We start from the raw sequence: 27,285 nt of genomic DNA, 5'->3' as shown, positions 1-27,285 counted from the left end.
TAGTGAGTTGTACATTTTAGTTACTCCTCCAGGGCAGTAGGTAGAAAGCCAGGAACTGCGTGGACTGGACACTGCAGAGCAATTTGACTTTGGGCATACTTCATACAACACTCATGAATGCATCAAACAGCTGAGATCAGCGAAATCTACTGGGAACGCCCCTACACAGCCCTGCAGCCCAGAACTGCCCTGGGGGGATGGCACTCACCTGTGACTAGCACAGTCATCCCTCAACAGAGGACCTGGGGGTGCACGGCTTGAAAGAGGGACCCACTTCCAAGTCCCAGGGGCCATACACCAATACCAAGGACCTGTGGGTGAGTGGCAGAGACAAACTGTGGCAGGACTGAACTGAAGGATTAGACTATTGCAGCAGCTTTAAATCTCCAGGAACACCAGGGAGATTTGATTGAGTGACACACACCCCATATACAGGACAGGCAACATCAACAACACATGCAAGCTTGCTGCACCAATTGGACCCCACAAGACTCACACCCCGACTCACTACAAAGAAAACGTGGGGGAGAACTGGCTTGAGGGGAAGAGGTGGCTTGCATATGCCACCTGCTGGTTAGTTAGAGAAAGTGTTCTCCACAAAGCTGTAGATCTGAAAAATTAGAGACAAGGGTTTTAATCAGTCTACAAATCCTAAAAGAACCCTATCAAGTTAAGCAAATGCCAAGAGGCCAAACACAACAGTAAATTTTAAAGCATATGAAAAAACCAGATGATATGGATAACCCAAGCCCAAGCACCCAAATCATAAGATCAGAGGAGACACAGTACTTGGAGAAATTAATCAAAGAACTAAAGATGAACAATGAGAACATGGCACAGGATATAAAGGACATGAAGAAGAGCATGGCACAGGATATAAAGGACATGAAGAAGACCCTAGAAGAGCATAAAGAAGAAATTGCAAGAGAAAATAAAACAACAGATGACTTTATTGAAATAAACTGCTGACCAAATTAAAAAGATTCTGGATACTCATAGTACAAGACTAGAGGAAGCTGAGCAGTGAATCAGTGGCCTCGAGGACAACAGAATGGAAAATGAAAGAACAAAAGAAAAAATGGGGAAAGAAATTGAAAAAATTGAAACGGACCTCAGAGATATGATAGATAATCTAAAATGTCCAAATATAAGACTCATTGGTGTTCCAGAAGGGGAAGAGAAGGGTAAAGGTCTAGGAAGAGTATTCAAAGAAATTGTTGAGGAAAACTTCCAAATCTTCTTAACACCATAAATACACAAATCATAAATGCCCGCAAGCTCCAAATAGAATAAATCCAAATAAACCCACTCTGAGACATATTCTGATCACACTGTCAAATACGGAAGAGAAGCAGCAAGTTCTGAAAGCAGCAAGAGGAAAGCAATTTGCCACATACAAAGGAAACAGCATAAGACTAAGTAGTGACTACTCAGCAGTCATCAGCAGCCACCAAGGAGGCAAGAAGGCAGTGGCATGACATATTTAAAATTCTGAGAGAGAAAAATTGCCAACGAGGAATTCTTTACCCAGCAAAGCTCTTCTTCAAATTTGAGGGAGAGCTTAAATTTTTCACAAACAAATGCTGAGAAAATTTGATAATAAGAGACCTGCCCTACTTGAGATACTAAAGGGTGCCCTACTGACAGAGAAACAAAGAAAGGAGAGAGAGATATGGAGAAAGGTTCAGTACTAAAGAGATTCAGTATGGGTACACTGAAGGACGTTAAGACAGAGAGGGAAAAAAATATATATGACAAACATAAACCAAAGGATAAGATAGCTGATTCAAGAAATGCCTTCACAGTAATAATGCTGAATGTAAATGGATTAAACTCCCCAATTAAAAGATATAGATTGGCAGAATGGATCAAAAAATATGAACCATCAATATGTTGCATACAAGAGACTCATCTTAGACACAGGAACACAAAGAAATTGAAAGTGAAAGGATGGAAAAAATATTTCATGGAAGCTACAGCCAAAAGATAGCAGGAGTAGCAATATTAATCTCAGATAAAACAGACTTTAAATACAAGGATGTTATGAGAGACAAAGAAGGCCACTACATACTAATAAAAGGGGCAATTCAACAAGAAGAAATAACAATCATAAATGTTTATGCACCCAATCAAGGTGCCACAAAGTATATGAGACAAACACAGGCAAAACTAAAGGAAGCAATTGATGTTTCCACAGTAATTGTGGGAGACTTCAACACATCACTCTCTCCTATAGATAGATCAACCAGACAGAAGACCAATAAGGAAATTGAAAACCTAAACAATCTGATAAATGAATTGGATTTAACAGACATATACAGAACATTACATCCCAAATCATCTCTAGTGCTCATGGAACTTTCTCCAGAATAGATCATATGCTGGGACATAAAGCAAGCCTCAATAAATTTGAAAAAATTGAAACTATTCAAAGCACATTCCCTGACCACAAGGGAATACAATTAGAAGTCAATAACCATCAGAGACTTAGAAAATTCACAAGCACCTGGAGGTTAAACAGCATGCTTCTAAACAATCAGTGGGCTAAAGAAGAAATAGCAATAGAAATTGCTAAATACATAGAGACAAATGAAAATGAAAACACAACATACCAAAACCTATGGGATGCAGCAAAAGTGGTACTGAGGGGGAAATTTATAGCACTGAACACATATATTAAAAAGGAAGAAAGAGCCAAAATCAAAGAACTAATGGATCAACTGAAGAAGCTAGAAAATGAACAGCAAACTAATCCTAAACCAAGTAGAAGAAAAGAAATAACAAGGGTTAAAGCAGAAATAAATGACACAGAGACCAAGAAAACAATAGAGAGAATAAATAACACCAAAAGTTGGTTCTTTGAGAAGATCAACAAGATTGACAAGCCCCTAGCTAGACTGACAAAATCAAAAAGAGAGAAGACCCATACAAACAAAATAATGAATGAGAAAGGTGACATTACTGCAGATCTCAAAAAAATTAAAAAATTATAAGACGATACTATGAACAACTGTACACCAACAAACTGGATAATGTAGAGGAAATGGACAATTTCCTGGAAACATATGAACAACCTAGACTGATCAGAGAAGAAATAGAAGACCCCAACCAACCAATCACAAGCAAAGAGTTCCAATCAGTCATCAAGAAGCTTCCCACAAATAAATGCCCAGGGCCAGATGGCTTCACAGGGGAATTCTACCAAACTTTCCAGAAAGAACTGACACCAATCTTACTTAAACTCTTTCAAAACATTGAAGAAAATGGAACACTACCTAACTCATTTTATGAAGCTAACACCAAGCTAACACCAAAATGAGGCAAAGATGCTACAAAAAAGGAAAACTACAGACCTATTTCCCTAATGAATATACATGCAAAAATTCTCAACAAAATACTTGCAAATCAAATCCAAAGACATATTAAAAAAATCATACACCATGACCAAATGGGGTTCATTCTAGGCATGCAAGGATGGTTCAATGTAAGAAAATCAATCAATGTATTACAACACATTAACAAATCAAAAGAGAAAAATCAAATGATCATCTCAATAGATGCTGAAAAAGCATTTGAAAAAATCCAACATTCATTTTTGATGAAAACACATCAAAAGGTAGGAATTGAAGGAAACGTCCTCAATATGATAAAGAGCATAAATGAAAAACCCACAGCCAGCATAGTACTCAATGGCGAGAGACTGAAAGCCTTCCCTCTAAGATCAGGAACAAGACAAGGATGCCCACTGTCACCACTGTTATTCAACATTGTGCTGGAAGTGCTAGCCAGGGCAATCTGGCAAGACAAAGAAATAAAAGCCATCCAATTTGGAAAGGAAAAAGTAAAACTGTCATTGTTTGCAGATGATATGATCTTATATCTGGAAAATGAAGAAAATGAAGAGACGCTCAAGAAAAAGATACCATTTTTCAATAGCAACTAAAAAAATCAAGTACCTAGGAATAAAATTAACCAAAGATGGAAAAGACCTATACAAAGAAAACTACGTAACTCTACTAAAAGAAATAGAAGGGGACCTTAAAAGATGGAAAAATATTCCATGTTCACGAATAGGAAGGCTAAAAGTCATTAAGACGTCAATTCTACCCTAACTCATCTACACATTCAATGCAATCTCAATCAAAATTCCAACAACCTACTTTGCAGACTTGGAAAAGCTAGTAATCAAATTTATTTGGAAAGGGAAGATGCCTCGAATTGCTAAAGACACTCTAAAGGAAAAACGAAGAGGGAGGACTTACATTCCCAGACTTTGAAGCTTATTATAAAGTCACAGTTGTCAAAACAGCATGGTACTGGCACAAAGATAGACATATTGATCAATGGAATCAAATTGAGAACTTGGAGACAGATCCCCAGATCTACAGCCAACTGATCTTTGATAAGACCCCCAAAGCCATTGAACTGGGACATAACAGTCTTTTCAACAAATGGGGCTGGGAGAGTTGGATATCCATATCCAAAAGAATGAAAGAGAACCCTACCTCACACCCTACACAAAAATTAACTCAAAGTGGATCAAAGATCTCGATATAAAAGACAGTACCATAAAACTCCTAGAAGATAATGTAGGGAAACATCTTTAAGACCTTGTATTAGGCGGCCACTTCCTAGACTTTACACCCAAAGCACAAGCAACAAAAGAAAAAACAGATAAATGGGAACTCCTCAAGCTTAGAAGTTTCTGTACCTCAAAGGAATTTGTCAATTTGCCAACTCAATGGGAAAAAATTTTTGGAACCCATGTATCTGACAAAAGACTGATATCTTGCATACATAAAGAAATCCTACAACTCAATGACAAGAGTACAGATAGCCCAATTATAAAATGGGCAAAAGATATGAAAAGACAGTTCTCTGAAGAGGAAGTACAAATGGCCAAGAAACACATGAAAAAATGTTCAGCTTCACTAGCTATTAGAGAGATGCAAATTAAGACCACAATGAGATACCATCTCACACCAGTTAGAACGGCTGCCATTAAACAAACAGGAAACTACAAATGCTGGAGAGGATGTGGAGAAATTGGAATTCCTATTCATTGTTGTGGGACTGTATAATGGTTCAGCCACTCTGGAAGTCAGTCTGGCAGTTCCTTAGAAAACTAGATGTAGAGTTACCCTTCGATCCAGCGATTGCACTTCTCGATATATACCCGGAAGATCAGAAAGCAGTGACACGAACAGATATCTGCACACCAGTGTTCATAGCAGCATTATTCACAATTGCCAAGAGATGGAAACAACCCAAATGTCCTTCAACAGATGAGTGGATAAATAAAATGTGGTATATACACACGATGGAATACTATGCAGCTGTAAGAAGGAACGATGTCATGAAACATATGACAACATGGATGAACCTTGAAGACATAATGCTGAGTAAAATAAGCCAGGCACAAAAAGAGAAACATTATATGCTACCACTAATGTGAACATTGAAAAATGTAAAACAAGTGGTTTATAATGTAGAATGTAGGGGAACTAGTGATAGAGAGCAATTAAGGAAGGGGGAATGATAATCCAATAAGAACAGATAAGCTATCAAGGGTAAATTTAATGTTCTGGGAATGCCCAGGAATGACTATGGTCTGTTAATTTCTGTTGGGTATAGTAGGAACAAGTTCACAGAAATGTTGCTATATTAGGTTATTTTCTTGGGGTAGAGTAGGAACATGGTGGAAGTAAACTAGTTATTTTAGGTTAGTTGTCTTTTTCTTACTCCCTTGTTATGGTTTGCTTGAAATATTTTTTTATTGTATGTTAAAAAAAATTTTTTTTATATGGTTGATTTAAAAAGAAAGAGTTAATTAAAAAAAATGAAAAAAAAATATGCAGAGCCCCCTAGAGGAGCTGGTGGAGAATGCAGGGGTATTGGGCTTCCCCACCTCGATGGTTGCTGATGTGCTCACAGACATAGGGGACTGGTGGTTTGATGGGTTGAGACCTGTGCCACAGGACTTGCCCTTGGGAAGACTGTTGCTGCAAAGGGGAGGCTAGGCCTTCCTATAATTGTACCTAAGAGCCTCCTCCTGAATGCCTTTTTGTTGCTCAGATGTGGCCCTCTCTCTCTAGGTAAGCCAACTTGGTAGGTGAAATCACTGTCCTCCCCTCCACGTGGGATCTGACACCCAGGGGAGTGATTCTCCCTGGCAATGTGGAATGTGACTCCCAGAGAGGAATCTAGACCTGGCATTGTGGGATGGAGAACATCTTCTTGACCAAAAGGGGGATGTAAAAGGAAATGAAATAAGCTACAGCGGCAGAGAGATTCCAATATGAGCCGAGAGGTCACTCTGGTGGGCACTCTTATGTGCAATATAAACGACCCTTTTTAGGTTCTAGTGAATTGGAGTACCTAGCAGAAAATACCTGAAACTATCAAACTACAACCCAGAACCCATGAATCTTGAAGATGATTGTATACAAATGTAGCTTATGAGGGGTGACAATGTGATTGGGAAAGCCATACGGACCACAGTCCCCTTTGTCTAGTTTATGGATGGATGAGTAGAAAAATGGGGGGGGGGGAGAGGCACCCCCAGTGTTCGTTTTTACTTTAATTGTTCTTTTCCACTTTAAATTTTATTATTTTTGTGTGTGTGGTAACGAAAATGTCAAAAATTAATTTTGGTGATGAATGCACAACTATATAATGGTACTGTAAACAACTGAATGTACACTTTGTTTTATATGACTGCATGGTATATGTATATATCTTAATAAAAATTAATTTAAAAAATTAATTTGAGATTGGTTATGGACTAAATATAAATTTTACAGCTATAAAATTTCTAGGGAAGAAACCTAGGGTAGGCAAATATTTGTTAGATAGGACCCAAAAAGCAATAAACAAAAAAGAACAAGTTGGTAAGTTAAGATACTTCAAAATTTAAATCTGCTTACAAAAAGTTACCATTAAAAATGGAAAAGGCAAGCCACACTTGGGGAAAAATATTGGCAATATATGTATCTGACAAAGGACCTGACCCTAGAATTTATTTTTAAAAACTTCTACATTAAATAATTAAAAAAATAAACAGTGTAAAACATTTGAACAGACACATACGAGGAAAGATATACAAGTGATCAACATACACATGAAAAAGTGCCCAACATCATTAGTCATTAGGAAAATCCAAACTAAAACCACAATGAGATAGTAATTTAGAATCCTTGGAATGGCTAAAATTTAGACGACATACACCAAATATATTGTGGAACTGAATGTTTACATATTGCTTATTGCAATGTAAATTGTACAACCACTATGAAAAAATTTTGGAAGTTTCTTATCAAAATTAAACATACACTTATTCTATGATCTCAATCCTAGGTATTTATGAATAGAAATGAAAAAATATGTATCCCAAAACTTGTACCGATATTCTTAGGTGCTTCCCCAAACAGAAATAACCTAAATGTGCATCTAACTGTGATGTGTATACTACTGAATAATAAAAGGACTGAACACTGATTCATGCACATAGAAACACAAACATAAATGCATATATATATAAAAGTTACTTTATATATAAAAATTTTCCCCAGCTCTATAGCTCTGTATACTGAGAAGGCCTAGAAGCAATAACACCAGTAGCACAGGCCCAGATACTGGCTTCTAAATAACATTCTCCAGTAAAAGGAAGCAGTGCTCCTGGCAAAAAAGTTGACTCCAGGACTAGGGCAAGGAATCTACCAAGTAAGCATGGAACATCTTGTTTTCTCAGAAAATAAAGTGCTCAGAAAAAAAAATAAGGACATATCAAAAGAACATAGAAACCACCTTGATGAGATTCCAAATGGCCAAATCGGGGACAATCTGTAACAAAATGATGTCTTCAAAGTAATAAATGATGCCTTTCAAGGTTCACCCAAGTTGTTGCATTATGAAGACACCATGTTAAGTGACATAAGTAAGACACGAAAGGACAAATATAGTATGGTATCACTTAATCAGAACAGAATAAGCAAACTCACAGAGTCAGAATTTAAAATATAGGTAACCAGGGACGAGGAGGGACAGAGAATAGGAAGTTGACTTAAAATGTACAGGGTCATTTTAATATCATGATAGAAATGTTTTGGTGATGGATGGTGATGATGGTAGCACAACATAGTGCACATGATAGCACTGAAATATATATCTGAATGTGATTAAAAGGGGGAAATGTTGGATTGTATGTATGGTAACAGAATAAAAATGGAATTAAAATATTCATGGGGCTACCGTACACAAATAGTGAAAACTAAATTATACCATGGATTATAGTTTAAAAAAAATAAATGATGGTAATGGATTTTAACTCATTGAATAAAATACAAATCCATGACTCCATACTGATGAGAATATATGAATAAATAAATATTTATATAGGAGAGAAAGTTATGCTTTCTTACCAGTAGAGTGGATACCAAACTATTGGGTAAAATATTGATGAGAAGCAAGATGTTTACAAAATTTCCCCCAAATTAATTATTATTTACAAAGGAAAAATAATACTTTTAATAGCAGAGAAATCAGGTGGACATCATCTTAACCAAACAATCAAGATAAGCATCACCAGTATTGGGACAAACCATCATCAGGTACCTCCTGATTATGATAAATTGAGAAAGACACAGCCTCACTTCTGCGTTTTTCCTGCCAAAATGACTAACTGGATTCTAATCATGAATAAACATCAGACAAACCCAAACTGAGGGACATTAAGCAAAACAACCGGTTGGGACTCCTCAAAAATATCAAGTCAAGAAAAATAAATAAATTCTGAGGAACTGGTCCAGATTAAAGGAGTTAAAGGAGAAATGAAAACTAAATGAAGTACATGATCCTGGAGAGAAATCTGTTCTGGGGAAAAATAACTATAAATGACTGTGCTGGTTCATTTCATGTGTCAACTTGGGTCGGTTATAGTGTCCAGTGGTTTGATCAAGCAAGCCCTGGCCTGACTGTATTTGTGAGGGTATTTCATGGATTTAAATCATTAGTCAGTTGATTGCATCTATGGCTAATTACATATACAATCAAAAATGGAGACTGCCTTGAGCAATGAGAGGAGTCTCCTCATCTAATCAACTGAAGGCCCTAAAGGGAGAACTGATGATTTCATTAGTCAGAAAGAAGAATTTCTGTCTCTACTCCAGACAGTCAGCTTCCTCTGGGGAATTCAGCATCACGTTCATCAAGTTTCCAACTGGTGACACGTCCTACAGAATTCGGACTTGCCAATCCCCATGGTTGCGTGAGTCACTTCCTGTAATAAATTTCTTAATATTTCTCTAGAGAACCCTGGCTAATAAAATGATATTATTGGGACAACTATAAAAATTAAACATGGTCTGTGAAAGAAATAACAGAAGTGAATCAATATTTATTTTTGCTTCTGATAAATGTACTATGCTTATGGTGTATGGAAATATTCTTGATCTTAGGAAACACACTGAAATAGTAAGAGCAATTTTCAACTGCCAAATTTGTCACATGATCTTCCCAAGTTCAGAGGAAAACACTCAGTTACTCACATGTTAATAAGAACCCAATATAGTTACATATCCAAAGGAAGACAAGACAATGTATTTCACAGGTTCTTCTATGACCTCTACTCTCGCACAAAACTCCTAAACAAAACAATTTATCTCTGAACATAGACTGAAATAGCAAATAAAACAACTCAAACATTAAGGTTCTCTCCGGCTAGCATAAACAAATTGGCTAAATTAATCTTATTGCTATTGGTAGATGATTTTCCATGAATATCTCACTGTTCTGCATCATCTGGATCCTCTTGGTGAAGGCAATGCTGCCAAGTAGTTGACAATGTTTGTACAAGGGGAGTAAACTTTAGAGATGTATCCCTCCCTAGGGATGTTTGGGGAGAGTAAACATAAAGACCTCTTCTCCTTCTCTTCCCTTGCCTACATTCCATAGTAAAGATAAGTGTCAGACCCCAGAAAAAAGACTCTAACATATAGAAGGAATGTCTGATCCAGGGTCCCTGCTGTTATCTCACAGAAAATAGGTGCCCCATAAACTAAAGAATGAAGGCTGTTTCAGACACAGTGGTGCCCCAACCCCAAAAGGCGGGTAAAAGCAAGATCAGATATTTCTATAAGACAAACAACTGAAAAGGCCTGCTCTCCCTAGATAGATAAGGCAGCTGCTTTTCTAAGTAGAATAATGTCCCAGAATCCCAACAACCTATCAGCCTAGAAAGTGACAGGCACTTGCCCAATCGAGGTACAGGATGCACTCAGCAGAGACCGTTCTCCCCCAACACCCTTCCCTCCCCACGTGGGTTTTTCCTTTAAAAGTGCTGCTCTCAGAAAGAGAGCCGGAGCCGTTTTTCCTTTCTTTCTTTTCTGATGGCTCCCACCTGCTTTCTTCTGCTATCTTCCTCTAATAAACCTTAAACTCTCTACTTAAACCATGTCTTGCTGTGTTGTGTGGATTCTTGAACCTAACAATAAGGTCTCTCTCTTCCTAGGGGGAGGTCACCAGCAGCCCTATATAGCATATGAATTTTTAAAATTTGGGGTTCCTTTCTTGTAAATGCTCCCCACTGCACATGCAGGTATCATCTGTCCGTTACCATATTGCTCTGTGGGGACTGGGACTTAGGGAACTGATGAAGATGTTGCTCTAGTTGCTGTTTTTGCTGTGAGTTATAAACTGTCTTTGTCTCTGACCCAGAGGCCTGTTTTCTGTGTGTATGCAAAAATGTAAATATAAATAAATATAAATATAAATATAAATATAAATATAAAAGTATGTATGTATGTAAAGCTTTGACAGGCTAATTTACTAGCTTGTAAGTAGAGCAAAATCTCAAACCCTTCAGCTTCTGACTTAGTTAAATCTTGGTGAATTCTTCAATAAATTAGAAACGATCAATCATCAACGGAAAAATAGAGATAGTTAACTAAGTTGATCACACTGATCCTTGGGACTTATTCTTCTGGTTCAACTTAGGCCAACTAGGATACTGGCATGAAGTGGTTTCCAAATATTTCTTATAATAATTTGATTGTATTTATGCTTTTGTTCTCCTCTAATGTCTAATATCCAAGTGCTTAAATGTTATTACGAACCCACTGTCCCGAGGTACTATTCAGCTAATGATTTGATTCATAAAGGGGGTACATCTCTCATGCTCAGTCAGCTTGGAGGCTGAGTTTGACCAAAGGATGGAATTGAGAAATTCTAATAAGGGAAATGGTGGAGAACTGGCATAACTCAGATGGAAGTACTATCAAATGACATTGACAAACATAATTCAGAAAACGTCTCTTGCATATATGCCACAAATTAAACAGCTAAGGTCTTCTGCAGAAGTCAATAACTTAAATTGGTTTAGCTTATCAGACTGTGACAGGTCTGTTGGCTAGCTGCTTTCTCATTAGCATCTTACACAATGAAAGGAAAACACAAAGTTCACTGTTTACAAATTATCTGTGGTTTTTCTTTCTCGACTCTTTCTTTTTTCTCTTAAATAAATCCTGTTTTTGCCTTATAAGAGGAAATCAATCTCTTATTGGTTTACCTGTATTTAAGTAAACAATGTGGAAACAATTAACCATAAATCTTTGAGTCATTGTTCCACAGGTGATAATGGAGCACTATTCTTTCTAGCCCTGGAATACTATACCGTCTCTTGCTGTTTTTCAACATCTTGCTCAAACCTTCATAAATAATCCATTTATTAAAAGCTCCTCAAATTATTCTATTTTGAATATGCCATGTGTTTCCTATTAGGATCCTGAAAGATACAATACTTTATATATATTTACACATTTATTCCTCTCAACATCTTATCCTCATTTTACATAAAAGGAAACAGAAGAACAAAAAGTTCAAGTACCTTGCCCAAAGTTCAGTAGCAAGAAAGATGCAGAATTGGGATTTGAATCCCAAAAAGTCTGAGTCAAAAATTCATGCTCTTAGCATGAACTATCTCAGTAACTAAAATATAGACCTCCCTACTAAGCCTAACTATCAAAGTTCTGTGTCCTCTGGAAATTCGGGGGCCCGTGACAGAAGAGATAAGTCAACATAATTCCTATTATCTTTTGGAATAAAAGTGAAATGTTCACATTTAATCTTCTCATTAGACTTCTTCAATGACTTTGATGTCTCACCCTCTTTACCTCACGTTTTATTCTTTGAGTTATCTTGCTGCATTCTATCAATTTTTATAACTCTTTTTAACCACTTTTAAGTAATAGTATATTACATACCTGCATTATTAAATATCCTGACAAGAATATAGACTGAATATTCCTGAGGGCAGGGATTTTTTTCTTCTTTTTTGCTCACTGCTGTATTCCTAGCTTCAACAAAAATGCCTGTTATATAGTAGGAGCTCAAAAAAAATTTGTTGAATAAATGAATATCTCTCCACCTGTATTAAGGAATTGTGTTTTCATGCATTTTATCATTGCTCCTCCTAGTGCTTATAGTTCTGCCAAGAAGTCTGGGTCTCTACTGATTAGTCCCTTCCCCCAGAATACTGGAGAGTGATAATTTTCAAAGGTCCAAACCTTTCTAACTATTTCTGGTCTCTGATAATTGTACATTAGATCCCTCTCATCAGGTTATGTTTCCCACTCTTAAGGAAGGAAATTTACAGAGGCACAGTGCCAATTTTTCAGGAATTCCTTTCTAATTTTTTTTAAAGTTTTAAAAATAACATTTAAAAATATTCTCACTCTAAAAAAATCAAATAAGGTGAACGTCCCTTTTATCAACCTACTGTAAGCTCTTCTCCTTTCCAGAGACACCCGCTATTAAGTTTTTTTTTTTTTTTTAATTCTTCTTGGCCCTTTCCTATATTTCTTCTGTATCTTCCTTATTTTCACTAAAATATGTCTTAGAGATATCTCCTTGTTTGAATTCTTTCACTACTGCATTCTATTCCATGGTATAAAAGTAATGATAATTTTATTTGATTATTTTCTTATTGACAGACATTTCATGAGTTTCAACTATTTTGCTAATACACGGGATGCAAGAAACATCCTTCTACATACATTCTGTGCAAAAGCAGAGTCTTTCTCCAGAATAGTCGTAATTTCATTAAGATTAGAATTTTAGGGTCATTAGATATGTTTAGTTTTATTTTAAAAGATAAAATACATATATATATATATATGAGAGTTTTAGGGTCATTAGAGATGTTTAGTTTTATTTTAAAAGATAAAATACATATATATATATATATATGGAGGATCCATTTTCTCACACTTTTAACAGTAACTCTTCACAATACTTTTTAAATTTAACCACCAATGGGCAAAAACTGCAATTCCCTTGTTCTTTTACTTTGCTTTTCCCTTGTTACTAGTAAACTTAAGAATGTTTTCATATTTATTGGCCTTTTGCATTTTTTCATGACATGTTTGTTTATATACTTGGATTATTTTTCAATTGGTTTCTCTTTTTCTTATCAATTCGTAGGAATTTTAAAAATGTAGTCTGGATATTAGTAATATATTACCAAGAAACACATTTGGACAGTATAAGTAATATTCTGCATCTTGTTTTTTTACCTAATGTATTTTGACCATTATTCTACGTAAATTCATAGAGTTGATGATTTTTAAAATGGCTTCACAATATATGTGTGTACTCTACTGTATTTACACAGACTTTCACTGCTGGACAATTAGATTGCTTCCAGTCTTCTGTTATTATAAACATTGTAACAAAGAATATACTATTAAGTCGTTAGTATACAATATTGAGTATATTTATGGGATAAATTCCTAGAAGTGAAATTATTCAGTTATTTGGGAACAAAACACTTTCTTTTCTTTTTTTCAAGTATGACATACATAAGTACATATGTACATGAATGTACATTTCAATGAATTATCACAAAGTGAACACCCCCACATAACTACCACAGACAAAAAATAGAATGTTACCAGCAGCTCCCTCATGCTGTTCCCAATTATAACTCCTCTCTTCTACCCAAAATATGACTTTCTATACCAAAAATAAGTTTTTCTTATTTTTGAACTTTTTATAAATGAATTCACGTTATATATTAATATATGTCTGGCTTTTCTCTTTATATTTTTTCATGTTAATATTGTTCATTCATTTTCATTGTTGTGCATTCAATTGAATGAATACACTACAGTTTGTTTCTTCAGTCTACTCTGATGGCCATTTGACTGTTTCTAGTTTGGGACTATTATAAATATATACTGCCACTGCAAATGCTGCTGCTGTCTTTTGGTGCACACATGCTTGCATTTCTGTTGGGTATATACCTAGAAATGACATGTTCAGTAAAAGGGTGTGTGTACATGTATATGCTAAACTGGAATACACAAAGCTGACAGTTTTATAGGTGGAAATACCAATTTACCCTCTTAGCAACAGTTTATAAGAGTTCCAGCTACTCATCTTTGCTAACACTACCATTACTAATGAGGTTGTACACCTTTCTATGTTTTGTTTTTTAAATTTGGATATCCTCTTTTGTGACATGCCTATTCAAATTTTTCTAATTTTTTTTTTATTGAGTTGTTTGTTTTGTTACTGATTCATGGGACTTCTTTTAAACTCTGAATATGAGCCAATTATCAGTTACATGTGATTCAAATATCTTCTTCCCCATCCTGCTTTTTGATTCTTTTAGAGGTGTTGTCATTTTTCAAGAAGTTCTTAGTGTTTTCCTTCATGGTTAGCACTTTTAGAAGCTATTTAAAAACATTTCTTTAACACAAGTGTTATGAAGAGATTCTCCTACAATGTCTTCTAGAATCTTTATGTGCAGTGAGAGGAAGGAATCAAATATTAGCTTTTCCTTACGATTACCCAATTGACTGTATTTTTTATTACAGAAGAACTCCTATTATTTTCCCCACTGCTTTGAAGAGTCAACTTTGCTATACATACCTGGATCTTTCTAGTGTCTTGTCCTTGGTCTATTTATCTATTATCTATTTTGCCAATAGAACACTTTCCTGAGCAATATAGTTTTATTTGAAACATATTGTTTGCTAGTAGCATAAATCTCCCAACTCGGTTTTTCTTCAATATTGCCTTAGCTAGCTGTGGCCCTTTGCATTTCTCTATACATTTTAGAACAAGATTTCAATTTCTGAGGAAAAAATTCTGCTAAAATTTAGATTAGGATGTGGTGAATTTATAGATCAATTTGTGGAGAACTAATACCTTTATCCTATTATTGAATTTCTCATTCCATGAACATGGTATAACCTTCCATAGCTTTTGGTATTCATTAATTGATCTTAATGTTGTTTTATAATTTTCTGTTAGAGGACTTGAACATCTTTTGTCAGATTTATTCCTACATCTTTTATGTTTTTTTCTATTGTAAATGGGATTTTTATGTCTATACCATTTTGCTTTCAAATCATTTTTTTGCGAGTACATGTAAATATAATTCATTTTTATGTTGACTTTGTTTCTATCAACCCTGTTAAAATCAATTACTAACTCTAACAATTTGTCTGATGAGTATTTGAATGTTTTATATACATAATCATGACTTTTTTTCCATTTCCTTCTTTTCCAATCCTTATAACTTTGATTACATTTTTCTTTTTGTATTGCCCTGGTTAGGTCCTCCACTACAATGTGAATAGAAGTGCTAATAGCAGCCCTCCTTGTCTTGTTTTTAATCTCAGAAGTTAAGCTTTGAACATTTTACCATGTAGTATATGTTGTTTGCTGCAATTTATCAGATTATGGATATTTTCTTCTACTTTTACTTAGCTGATAGTTTTTTTTTTTAATCATGAATGGTTGTTGAATTTTATTAGATGCTTTCATTTCCTGTATAGCCTGACTTAATCATATGGTTTTTCTACTTTATTCTGTTTATGTGGTGGATTGTACTTTTTCATTTCAAATGTTAAAGAAACCTTGCATTCCTGGAGTAAACCAAACTTGGTTATGATATGTTACCTTTTTATTGCTACATTTATTTATATTTTAGTTAAGAATTTTTGCATGTATCTTCATACAAAAGATGGACTTAAAATTTTTCCTTTTTGTAATGTCCTTTTCAAGACTGGTATCAAGCTATGTTGGCCTCATAAAATGATATGAGCATGATTTTCTCTTTATAAATTCTCAGGAAGATTTTACATGATATTGGTATTATTTAGTCCTTCAAATCTTGTGGAATTTACTTGAGTAGCCATTTGGCTGGGTTTATTTATTTTTGGCATCTGAAGTTCTCTATTGGGCAGGCGTCCAAGCTGTCTTTCTCATACAAGTGCAGATTCTTCAGAGGCTTTGTAAGGACTGTGACCATCACAGTCCCCTTACATGGGAAATATGCTCTCTAACTGACCTATTCTAATATCCCTTAGCTTCTGACCCTGGTGACATACCTCCATAGTATCTTAATTCTGTGATTCCCTTGGCTTTGCTTATCAACCTCTTGGGTAGGGAACCCTAAGAATGGTTTAAGCTCAGTCACCTTCCATGATTACTAGAGGACAATGACTTATTCTTGCCATATCAGATAATGAAACTATAGCCTGTTCCACACTGCCTTCCTCACTTCCCTGCATCTATAGATTATTCCTGACAGCTTCCCTATTAACACAAGAAAATACAAAAACAAACAAACAAAACAGCATGGGACATATAAGATATAATGAAAAGGTCTAGCATAAAAGTAATAATATCTTAACAACTTTTTAATATCAAAAGTGGGAACATTATCACAGGTGTGATATTAAAAAAGACAAATAACCCTAGTTTATATTTAAATCATTTTTCTTATACCAAGTCACTAATAAAAAATCCAGGAAAGGACTTCTTTAAATATTTAGGATTTCACTTAAGTATTTTAAAAGAAACACCTAAATATATCAACCATACTAGCTAAAGAATATAAATTAGAAAGGATATTTAGTTACTTACATTCCATAGGCTGAGTTTACAGCAAGACTAGTAATCTGTTGGGGAGGTTCACCATCAACCCACACCAGCTGAATAACAAGTTCTGCTTGATACCCTGGAGGCATCCGCACTGGTCGTGTCTTAACACTGGAATAAAGAAAAAATAATGGTATCCTTATGCTTAGAGCATGCAGCTTAAATACGCATGCTCAAGCTTAAGAATATAAGTAAATCTTCTTATAGAAATACAGAACACCAAGCCCTGGGGACAAAACACAGGTGGACAGTGTCTTCAAGCTTTCCAAAATACACTGAGTCACTTGTAATTGCTTAGTTATGTAAACAGCTTTTCAATCAATTAGGTCCACAACTTCAACTGGCCTTCATCACTTCCTTTTTTTCTTTTGAGGCTAACATTTAAAATTATTTTTCTTATATAACATTCATTAACTACATGTGAGTTATAAATCATAAAAATTAAAAAAAAGACCATTAAACTATCACTTAGCTTAAGAGGTCAACATATTCAAAACGTGAGTTCCTGCTCTTTCCCTCCAAACTTCTGTACCTGCAGCCTTCTCTATTCCAGTTCATAGCAACTTTCACTCTTTCATTAATAAATTAAAAAGCCTCAGTCTTCCTTGACTTGTCCTTCCCTCCTACCTCACATCGAATCTATTATCCAATGCTGTTCGTGCTACTTTCAAAATATCCCCAGAATCTGATCACATTTTACATCTCCACTGCTACCACTGTAGTTACAGTTACCAAATAAAAGTACAGGATGCCCAATTAAATTTGAATTTCAGATAAACAATAAATAATTCTTTTAGTATAAGTATGTCACAGGCAATATTTGTGACATCTTATATGAAAAAATGTTCATTGCTTACCTGAAATTCAAATTTAACTAGGCACCTGTGTTTATATGCTAACTACAGCAGCCCTTAAAATCATCTCTAATTAGCAATAGCCTCTTAACTGGTCTGCCAGCTTCTACCCTTCTCTTCCACCCAAAAACTCATTTTCAATTCAGCCACAGCAATCAATTTAAAATTTAAGTCTGATTATGTCACTTCTCTGCTCAACACCTTTCAATGATTCCCCATTAAATTCAGACTAAAAGCCAAGGTCCTGACAATATCTGGCCCTCTAGCACATCTGACTTCATCGACTACTCCCCCTCTTTCTTCCCCAGTTCCTGGCTTGCTCCCTTTGCTCCAGCTACACTGATCTTATTACTATTTATCAAACACACTAGGCACTTTTGTGACTTTGCTCTAGCTGGTTCTTCTGCCTGGAATTCTCTTCCACCAGATATTCATTTGGCTAACTCCTTGACCTCCTTAAAGATTCAACTCTCATCTTCTTAATGAGGTCTATGATAATTACTCATTTTATACACTAGGAAGCACAAAGGCAATAAAATAATCAAATAACTGCACATACATGTATATTGATAAAAACTGAAGTATTGTAAAAATTGTACAGTTGGCTAGTTGAAATGCTTATTCATTAGCTAATGTATATGGGAATATAAATGCAGCAACAGAAAGGTGACCTAGGGATGTATGTCAACAAATAATTTAGCAAAGAATGGATTACACACAATTCAAGAACCACTTGTAATATAATATAATTCACAGAATAATGTACCTATATCAGTCCTACGTCTTGGTCCTTGTGAGTTTATATGGATAAAATAGGATTATACTATTTTCTCCTCCTTTGTTCTTTCGATTATTCTTAAGTTTGTTTTCACTACTTTTCTTTTCTTAAATTTTTTTTATTGTAGAATATAACATATATACATAGAAGTGATAACTTTACAAGTGCAACTTAACAAGTAGCAAATTTCAAAGAATGTTATGGGTTACAGTTCCACAGTTTCAGTTATTTCCTTATTGTGAAACATAACATATATGCAAAAAGGTAATATCCTTAAAAGTATGATTTAACAAGTAGTTATATAGGACATTTCCAAAAATGTTATGAGTTACAGTACTGTAGTTTCAGTTATTTCCTTATTGTGAAATATAGCATATATACAAAAAGGTGATCACTTTCCAATAACAATTTAACAACTAGCTATAGAACAAATTTCAAAGGATGCTTTGGGTTACAGTTCCACCACTTCAGTTCTTTCCTTCTAGCTATTCTAATACACTAGCAACTAGGAAGAAGAAAATGATATAAGAGATTCAGTATTCATAATCCTTTGTTAAATTCCATCTTCTCTGTTGCTACCCCTTCCTCTAGTTTAATCACTCTCCTGATCTTCAGGGATGTCTAGGCAGTGACCACCCTAACTTGTTCATGTTGAAAAGGGGTGTCAACATTACAGGAAAAGGGGACATAACTGGTTGATGTTCTTGAAGAGGCTATTGCCTCTGGGTTTGGGGACTTAGCTGGCATAGCAGTTCTCTGGAGGATTTAAGTTTCTAAAGAATAAACCTAGTCAGTGAAACTTTTATAGCATCTCAGATAGGGATTCACATATTCTTTAGGGTTTTCAGGACTACTGTTGACTTGGGCTTATCATACTATGGTCATCTGGGATATCTAGCTGAAGCTTGCATAGGAGTAACCTCCAGGACAGCCTCTTGATTCTACTTGAATTCTCTTAGCCACTGAAACCTTATTTTGTTGCCTTCTTTTCCCCCTTTTGGTCAAAAAGGCATTCTTAACCCCTCGATTCCAGGGTCAGGCTCATGCCCGGAATCCACATCCCACATCACCAGGGAGACTCATTCATCTGGCGGGGAGGGGGGGTGGTGGTCCTGTCCCATGTCACAGGGAAGGTGATGAATTTATTTGCAGGGTTAGGCTTAGAGACAGAAAGTCCACATTTGAGCAAAAAAAGACGTTCTCTGGAGGTGACTCCTAGGCATAATTACAGGTGGGATTAACCTTCCCTTTACAACCATAAGTTTCACCAGAGCCAGCCTCAAGATCGAGGGCTTATCTTATAAAGTAAGGTTTCCTAAGTTCACATAGCATATGTTATGTCCATAGAAATCCATTCCATCTCTCGCATTATCATCACTTAGTTGTCCAATCCTCATTCCTCTCCATTTTAAACAATTCTCATGACCCAAATCACCTCCTAACTCTTTTCAGCCCTTAATTATTTGTCCCTAGTATTTGTGTGGTACTATATGATATTGTTATTAATTATAGTTCCTAGAATGCAATAGGTAGATTTTTCCCATATACTGTTCTGTTGTCAACTCTCTGTACTAGCGTCATACCTTAGAAGTATATCATGTAAACACCTATCTTTACTTGTAGTACTGATCTGTGGGATATATGCCTTTAAACAACCCCTTTCAATCCTATTTGCCTTCAATACAGCTCTGATACTTATAATCCCATTAACAAACAAGCGTCACATCTATCCATTCCCATACCTTTGAATTCATCATCATTAACATGTCTGAACATATTAGATTATCAGTCCCCCTCACTATCTTTTGTCTGTCACTGGGTCACCAATATTCTCCATTATAAGACATCGATTTTACATTGTTCAGATAGTTCATAGAAGTGATAACATACAATACCTCTCCTTTGTGTCTGACTTATTTCACTCAGCATTATATCTTCAAGGTTCATCCATACTGCCATATATTTTAGGACCCTTTCCTTCTTACTGATGCATAGTATTCCATCGTATGTATATACCACATTTTGTTTATCCACTCATTTGTTGAAGGACACTTGGATTGTTTCCATCTCTTGGCAACTGTGAACAGTGCTGCTATGAAAACTGGTGAATGTCTGTTCGTGTCGCTGGTTTCAAATCTTCTGGATATATACTGAGAAGTGGAATTGCTGGATCCTAGTATAATTCAGTATCCAGTTTTCTGAGAAACCACCAAATTGTCTTCTCCAGCAGCTGTACCATTATACATTCCCACCAGCAATGAATAAGAGTTCCAATTTCTCCATATCCTTTCCAGCATTTATTGTTTCCTGTTTGTGGAATGACAGCCATTCTTACTGGTATGAAATGGTATCTCATTGTGGTTTTGATTTGTATTTCCCTAATAGCTATGAAGATGAACATTTTTTTTTTTTTTTAGTTTTTTAGCCATTTGTATTTCCTCTTTGGAAAACTACCTTTTCATATCTTTTGCCCATTTTATAATTGAGCTGTTTGTACTATTGTTGACTTGTAAGATTTCTTTATATGTGCAGGATATCAGTCTCTAAACAGATATATGGTTCCCAAATATTTTCTCCCATTGAGTTGGCTACCTCTTCACCTTTTTGACAAAGTTTTTTGAGGCGCAGAACCTTTTCATTTTGAGGAGTTCTCATTTATCTATTTTTTCTTTTGTTGCTTGTGCTTTGGGTGTAAGGTCTAAGAAGCTACCTCTTATTTCTAGGTCCTGAAGATGTTTCTACATATTATCTTCTAAGAGTTTTATTGTGCTGTCTCTAATATTGAGGTCTTTGATCCAATTTGAGTTAATTTTTGTATAGGGTGCAAGGTGGAGGTCCTCTTTCATTCTTTGATTATGGATATCCAGTTCTTTCAGCCCCATTTGTTGAAGAGACTGTTCTGTTCCAGTTCTGTGGATTTGGGGCCCATATAAAAAATCAGTCGACCAGAGATCTGGGGCCTATTTCAGAACTCTCTACTCAATTCTGTTGTTCAGTATGTCTGTCTTTGGGCCAATACCATGCTGTTTTGTCTACTGTGGCTTTATAGCATGCCTCAATGTCTGGATGTGTAACTCCTCCCACTTTGCTCTTTTTTAAGGAAGTTTTTGGCAATTCAAGGCCCCTTTCCCTTCCAAATAAATCTGATAACTAGCTTTCCAAGTTTGTGAAGTAGGTTGTTGGAATTTTTATGGGAACTGCATTGAACCTGTATCAGTTTGGGTAGAATTGTCATCTTAACAATGTCTAGTCTTCCTATCCATGAGCATGGAATATTTTTCCACCTATTTAGGTTCTTTTTAAAATTTCATTTAGTAAAGTTTCATAATTTTCTGTGCAGAGGTCTTTTACATCCTTGGTTAATTTTATTCCTAGGTACTTGATTTTTTTTAGTTGCTATTATGAATGGAATATTTTTTTGGATTGCCTCTTCAGTTAGTTCATCACCAGTGTATAGGAACATTACTGCCTGTGCCAGTTTGAATGTATTATGTCCCCCAAAATGCCATGTTCTTTGATGCAATCTTGTGTGGGCAGACATTATTGGTGTTGACTGGATTGTAATTCTTTGGGTGTTTCCATGGAGATGCGACCCACCCAACTGTAGGTGATAACTCTGACTGGATCATTTCCATGGAGGTGTGGCCCTGCTCATTCAGCATGGTCCTTGATTAGTTTACTAGAGCACTATGTAAGCTCAGACAGAAGGAGTGAGCTTGCTCCAGCCAAAAGGGACACTTTGAAGAATGCACAGGACCTGAGAGAGGAAAGTCCTGGCGGAAAGCCATTTTGAAACCAGAACTCTGGAATAGATGCCAGCCACGTGCCTTCCCAGCTAAAAGAGGTTTTCTGGAAGCCAATGGCCATCCTTCAGTGAAGGTACTCTATTGATGCATTACCTTGGACACTTTATGGTCTTAAGACTATAGCTATGTAACCAAATAAACCCCCTTTACTAAAAGCCAATCCATTTCTGGTGTTTTGCATTCCGGCAGCATTACAAACCTGAACACTGACTTACATGTATTAATCTTACATCCCACCACTCTGTTGAATTTTTTTATTAGCTCAAGTAGCTTTGTTGTCAAATTCTCAGGATATTATAAATATAAGATCATATCATCTGCAAATAATTACAGTTTTACTTCTTCTTTTCCATTTTGGATACCTTTTATTTCTTTGTATTGGCAACTTGTTCTGGGTAGAACTTCTAGCACAATGTTGAATAGAGGTGACAGTGGGCATTCTTGTCTCATTCCCAATCTTAGGGGGAAGGCTTTCAACCTCTCACCATTGAGTATTATCTGGCTGTGGGTTTTTCATATATGCCCTTTATCATATTCAGAAAGGTTCCCTCGATTCCTACCTTTTGAAGTGTTTTTATCAAAAGGGGTGTTGAATTTTGTCAAATGCTTTTTCAGCATCTATTGAGATGATCATTTGTTTTTTCCCCCTTGATTTGTTAATGTGTGGCATTACATTAATTGATTTTCTTATGCTGAACCACCCCTGCATGTCAGGAATGATCCCCACATGATCATGGTATATAATTCTTTTAATGTCCTTTGGATCTGATTTGCAAGTATTTTGTTTAGGGTTTCTGCATCTATATTCATTAGGGAGATTGGCCTATGGTTTTCCTTTATTTATTTCTTTTTTTGTAGTACCTTTATCTGGTTTTGGTATCAGGGTGACATTAGCTTCATGAAGTGAATTAGGTAGCATTCCTCTTTCTTCAGTATTCTGAAAGAGTTTGAGCAGGAATGGTGTCAATCCTTTTTGGAAGGTTGGTAAAATTCCCCTATCAAGCCATCTGTCCCTGGGCTTTTATTTGTAGGTAAATTTTTGATGACTGATTGGATCTCTTTGCTTGTGATTGGTTTGTTGAGGTCTTCTATTTCTTCCTGGGTCAGTCTAGGTTCTTCATGTGTTTCCAGGAAAATGGACCCCTGTAATTGCCTACCTTGCTTGCATACAGTTGTTTATAGTACCCTCAAATTATATTTTTTATTTCTTTGGGATCTATAGTAATTATCCCCTTCTCATTTCTGATTCTGTTTATTTGGGTCTTCTCTCTTTTTTACTTGGTTAGTCTAGCTAAGGGTCTGTCAATGCTGATCTCGAAGAACCAACTTTTGGTTTTATTTATTCTCTCTATTGTTCTTTTGCTCTCCAGGTCATTTATTTCTGCTTTAATCTTTGTTATTTCTTTTCTTCTACTTACTTTAGGGTTAGATTGCTGATCATTTTCTAGCCTCTTCAGTTGTTCAGTTAGGTCTTTGGTTTTAGCGCTTTCTTGCTGTTCTAGTTTGCTAATGCTGCGGAATGCAAAACACCAGAGATGGATTGGCTTTTATAAAAAGGGGGTTCATTTGGCTACACAGTTACAGTCTTAAGGCCATAAAGTGTCCAAGGTAACACATCGGTAATCGGATACCTTCAGTGGAGGATGGCCAATGGCGTCCGGAAAACCTCTGTTAGCTGGGAAGGCACGTGGCTGGTGTCTGCTCCAAAGTTCTGGTTTCAAAATGACTTTCTCCCAGGACATTTCTCTCTAGCAAGCTTGCTCCTCTTCAAAACATCACTCACAGCTGCACTGAGTTTCTTCTCTTTGAGTCAGCTCATTTATATGGCTCCACTGATCAAGGCCCACCCTGAATGGGTGGGGCCATGCCTCCATGGAAATATCCCATCAGTTATCTACAGTTGGGTGGGGCGCATCTCCATGCAAAGAACCTAATCCAAATGTTCCAACTTAATCCCCACTATTATGTCTGCCCCACAAGATTGCATCAAAGAATATGGCTTTTTCTGGGGGACATAATACATTCAAACTGGCACATTCCACCCCCTGGACCCCAGAAAAACATATTTTTTCCAAATACAAAATACATTCATCCCATCACAATATCACAAAAACTTAAATCATTTCAGTAACAAAAGTTAAGTACAAGATCGTATCAAAATCAATTACAGGCATGGTGGTTCCTGAGGCATAATTCTCCTTTAGCTTTGCATCTGTGAACTTAGAACAAGTTATATGCTTCCAATATACAAAGGAGGAACATTCATAGGATAAACATTCCCATTGCCATAAGGAGAAAGAGTAAGGAAAACAGGGTTAACAGGACCAAAACAGTTCCTAAAACCCGCAGGACAAACTCCATTAGATTTCAAAGTCTGAGAGTCATTTACAGAACAATGTTGCATCCTTGGGGCTTGAGAGAGTGGGAGTCTAACCCTTCCTAAGGGCCTTTTTGGCAGCCCTTTCCTCTCCAAACGCTTAGGTGAGTGCTCCAACATATCCACACATTGGGGAGACCACCTGCTCGGTCTCACCCTCCTCAAACATCAGAGCAGCTCCCAGATTCCCTTCCATCTCCGGGGCATATGCTCAACCCCTTCAGAACAGTGTGGTGGCAGCCAGGCTCTCCCCAATTCCCTGGGAATGTGCTCCACCCTCTTTGGGGCTTGGGGTGGCAGGACATTTCCTGAGCACCGAGGTGGAAGGCCCACCCTCGACCTCCAGGGCAAACTCACCCTTTCCATGTGTGTGGGCTGCTCCGCTCTCCCAGCCCAAGACCTCTTGACTCCAGACCTCAACCTCCATGGCTCTGTCTTTGAAGAAATTTTTCCTTCAGTTTGTTCCTTGTCTGTTTTCTCCAGTCCAGACTGGCAACGGCTCTGTCTGTAAAGATCTCACAAAAATTCTGTTGGCTTCGCATGAAGCATGCAGGGGTCAAAGCCATCAGATAATAGGACTTTCCACAAATCCTTTCTGGATATCTCCAATCTTGGCTTGTACTGAAATGGTGGCTGGGTTCCATGTTTGGTAACATCCTCACGTTGGGCTGTAGCTTCTGGGATTCCACCCCCTGGAAGCTCATAATTTTCCAAGCCATCAGCTTCTGGTTTCTTAGAACCCAAGAGTTCAGTTCTAAGTTTATCTCTCTCCACTCGCATTTTACTATAAGCTGCAAGAAGAAGCCAGGGTACATCCTCCACATGTAGTCTGGAGATCGCCTCAGCTAAGTATTCCAGGCTGTCACTTTCAAATTCTTCCTTCCATCTGACACCAGGACTCAATTTTGCCAAATTCTCTGCCACTTTAAAACAAGGATTGCCTTTCTTCCAGTTTGCAACAACACATTCATCATTTCTGCTCAAGTCCTCATCAGAAATATCTTTAGAGTCCATATTTCCACAAACAGTCTCTTCAAAGCAGTTTAGGCCTTTTCTATCAAGCTCCTCCCAATTCTTCCAGAATCTTCCCCTTATCCATTTAAAAAGCCGTTCCAACATGTTTGGTATTTGCAAACACAGCAGCAAAAGCACCCCACTTCTGGTACCAAAATCTGTTCTAGTTTGCTAATGCTGCGGAATGCAAAACACCAGAGATGGATTGGCTTTTATAAAAAGGGGGTTCATTTGGCTACACAGTTACAATCTTAAGGCCATAAAGTGTCCAAGGTAACATGTCAGTAATCAGATACCTTCAGTGGAGGATGGCCAATGGCGTCCAGAAAACCTCTGTTAGCTGGGAAGGCATGTGGCTGGTGTCTGCTCCAAAGTTCTGGTTTCAAAATGACTTTCTCCCAGGACATTTCTCTCTAGCAAGCTTGCTCCTCTTCAAAACATCACTCACAGCTGCACTGAGTTTCTTCTCTTTGAGTCAGCTCATTTATATGGCTCCACTGATCAAGGCCCACCCTGAATGGGTGGAGCCACGCCTCCATGGAAATATCCCATCAGTTATCTACAGTTGGGTGGGGCGCATCTCCATGCAAAAAACCTAATCCAAACGTTCCAACTTAATCCCCACTATTATGTCTGCCCCACAACATTGCATCAAAGAATATGGCTTTTTCTGGGGGACATAATACATTCAAACTGGCACACTTGCTTTTTGATAAATGCATTTAGAGCTATAAATTTCCCTTTTAGCCCTGCCTTCTCTGCATCCCACAGGTTTTGATATGTTGTGTTCTTGTTTTCATTTGTCTCTAGATATTTATCTATTTCTCTTGCAATTTCTTCTTTGACCCACTGGTTGTTTAGGAGTGTGTTGTTTAACATCCATATATTTGTGAAAAATCTGGTTCTTTGGTGGCTATTAATTTCTAGTTGCATTCTATTGTAGTCAGAAAATGTGCTTTGTATAATTTCAATCTTTTTTAATTTATTAAGACTTGTTTTGTGCTGTAGCATATGATGTATACTAGAGAAAGTTCTATGTGCACTAGAGAAGAATGTATATCCTGGCATGTTGGGCTGTAACAATCTGTGTATGTCTGTTAAAACTAATTCATTTATCATATCATTTAGGGTCTCGATTTCCTTATACATCTATAGAAGAGAGTGGTGTATTGAAGTCTCCCACTATTATTGTAGACATGTCTTTTGCTCCCTTCAGTTTAGACAAAGTTTGTCTCATCTATTTTGGAGCTCCTTGATTGGGTGCATAAACATTTATGGCTCTTATCTCTTCTTGGTTAACAGCCCCTTTTTATTAACATATAGTGTCCTTCTTTGTCTCTTATGACATCTTTGCATTTAAAGTCTATTTTGTCCAATATTAGTATAGCTACCCCAGCTTTCTTCTGGTTGCAGTTTGCAGAGAATGTTGTTTCCATCCTTTCATTTTCAGTCTCTTTGTGTCACAGGGTCTAAGATGAGTCTCTTGTAAATAGCATATCAATGGGTCAT

General features: G+C 36.6%; 1 protein-coding gene across 8 annotated transcripts in view; it reads right to left on the bottom strand.

Annotated features, from left to right (window-relative positions):
* Nucleotides 1–27,285, bottom strand: part of STXBP5L (syntaxin binding protein 5 like) — a 553,599-nt gene that overhangs the window by 153,252 nt on the left and 373,062 nt on the right. For all 8 annotated transcript variants that reach the window (XM_037836387.1, XM_037836395.1, XM_037836407.1 and 5 more), the window contains one exon: nucleotides 16,933–17,058. In XM_037836387.1, the coding sequence (XP_037692315.1) occupies nucleotides 16,933–17,058 (126 nt within the window). The remainder of the gene's footprint in view (nucleotides 1–16,932; nucleotides 17,059–27,285) is intronic.

This window comes from Choloepus didactylus, chromosome 1, assembly GCF_015220235.1.
Source record: "Choloepus didactylus isolate mChoDid1 chromosome 1, mChoDid1.pri, whole genome shotgun sequence".
Taxonomy (NCBI): domain Eukaryota; kingdom Metazoa; phylum Chordata; class Mammalia; order Pilosa; family Megalonychidae; genus Choloepus; species Choloepus didactylus.
This window is presented reverse-complemented; position numbering and strand designations above follow the sequence as displayed.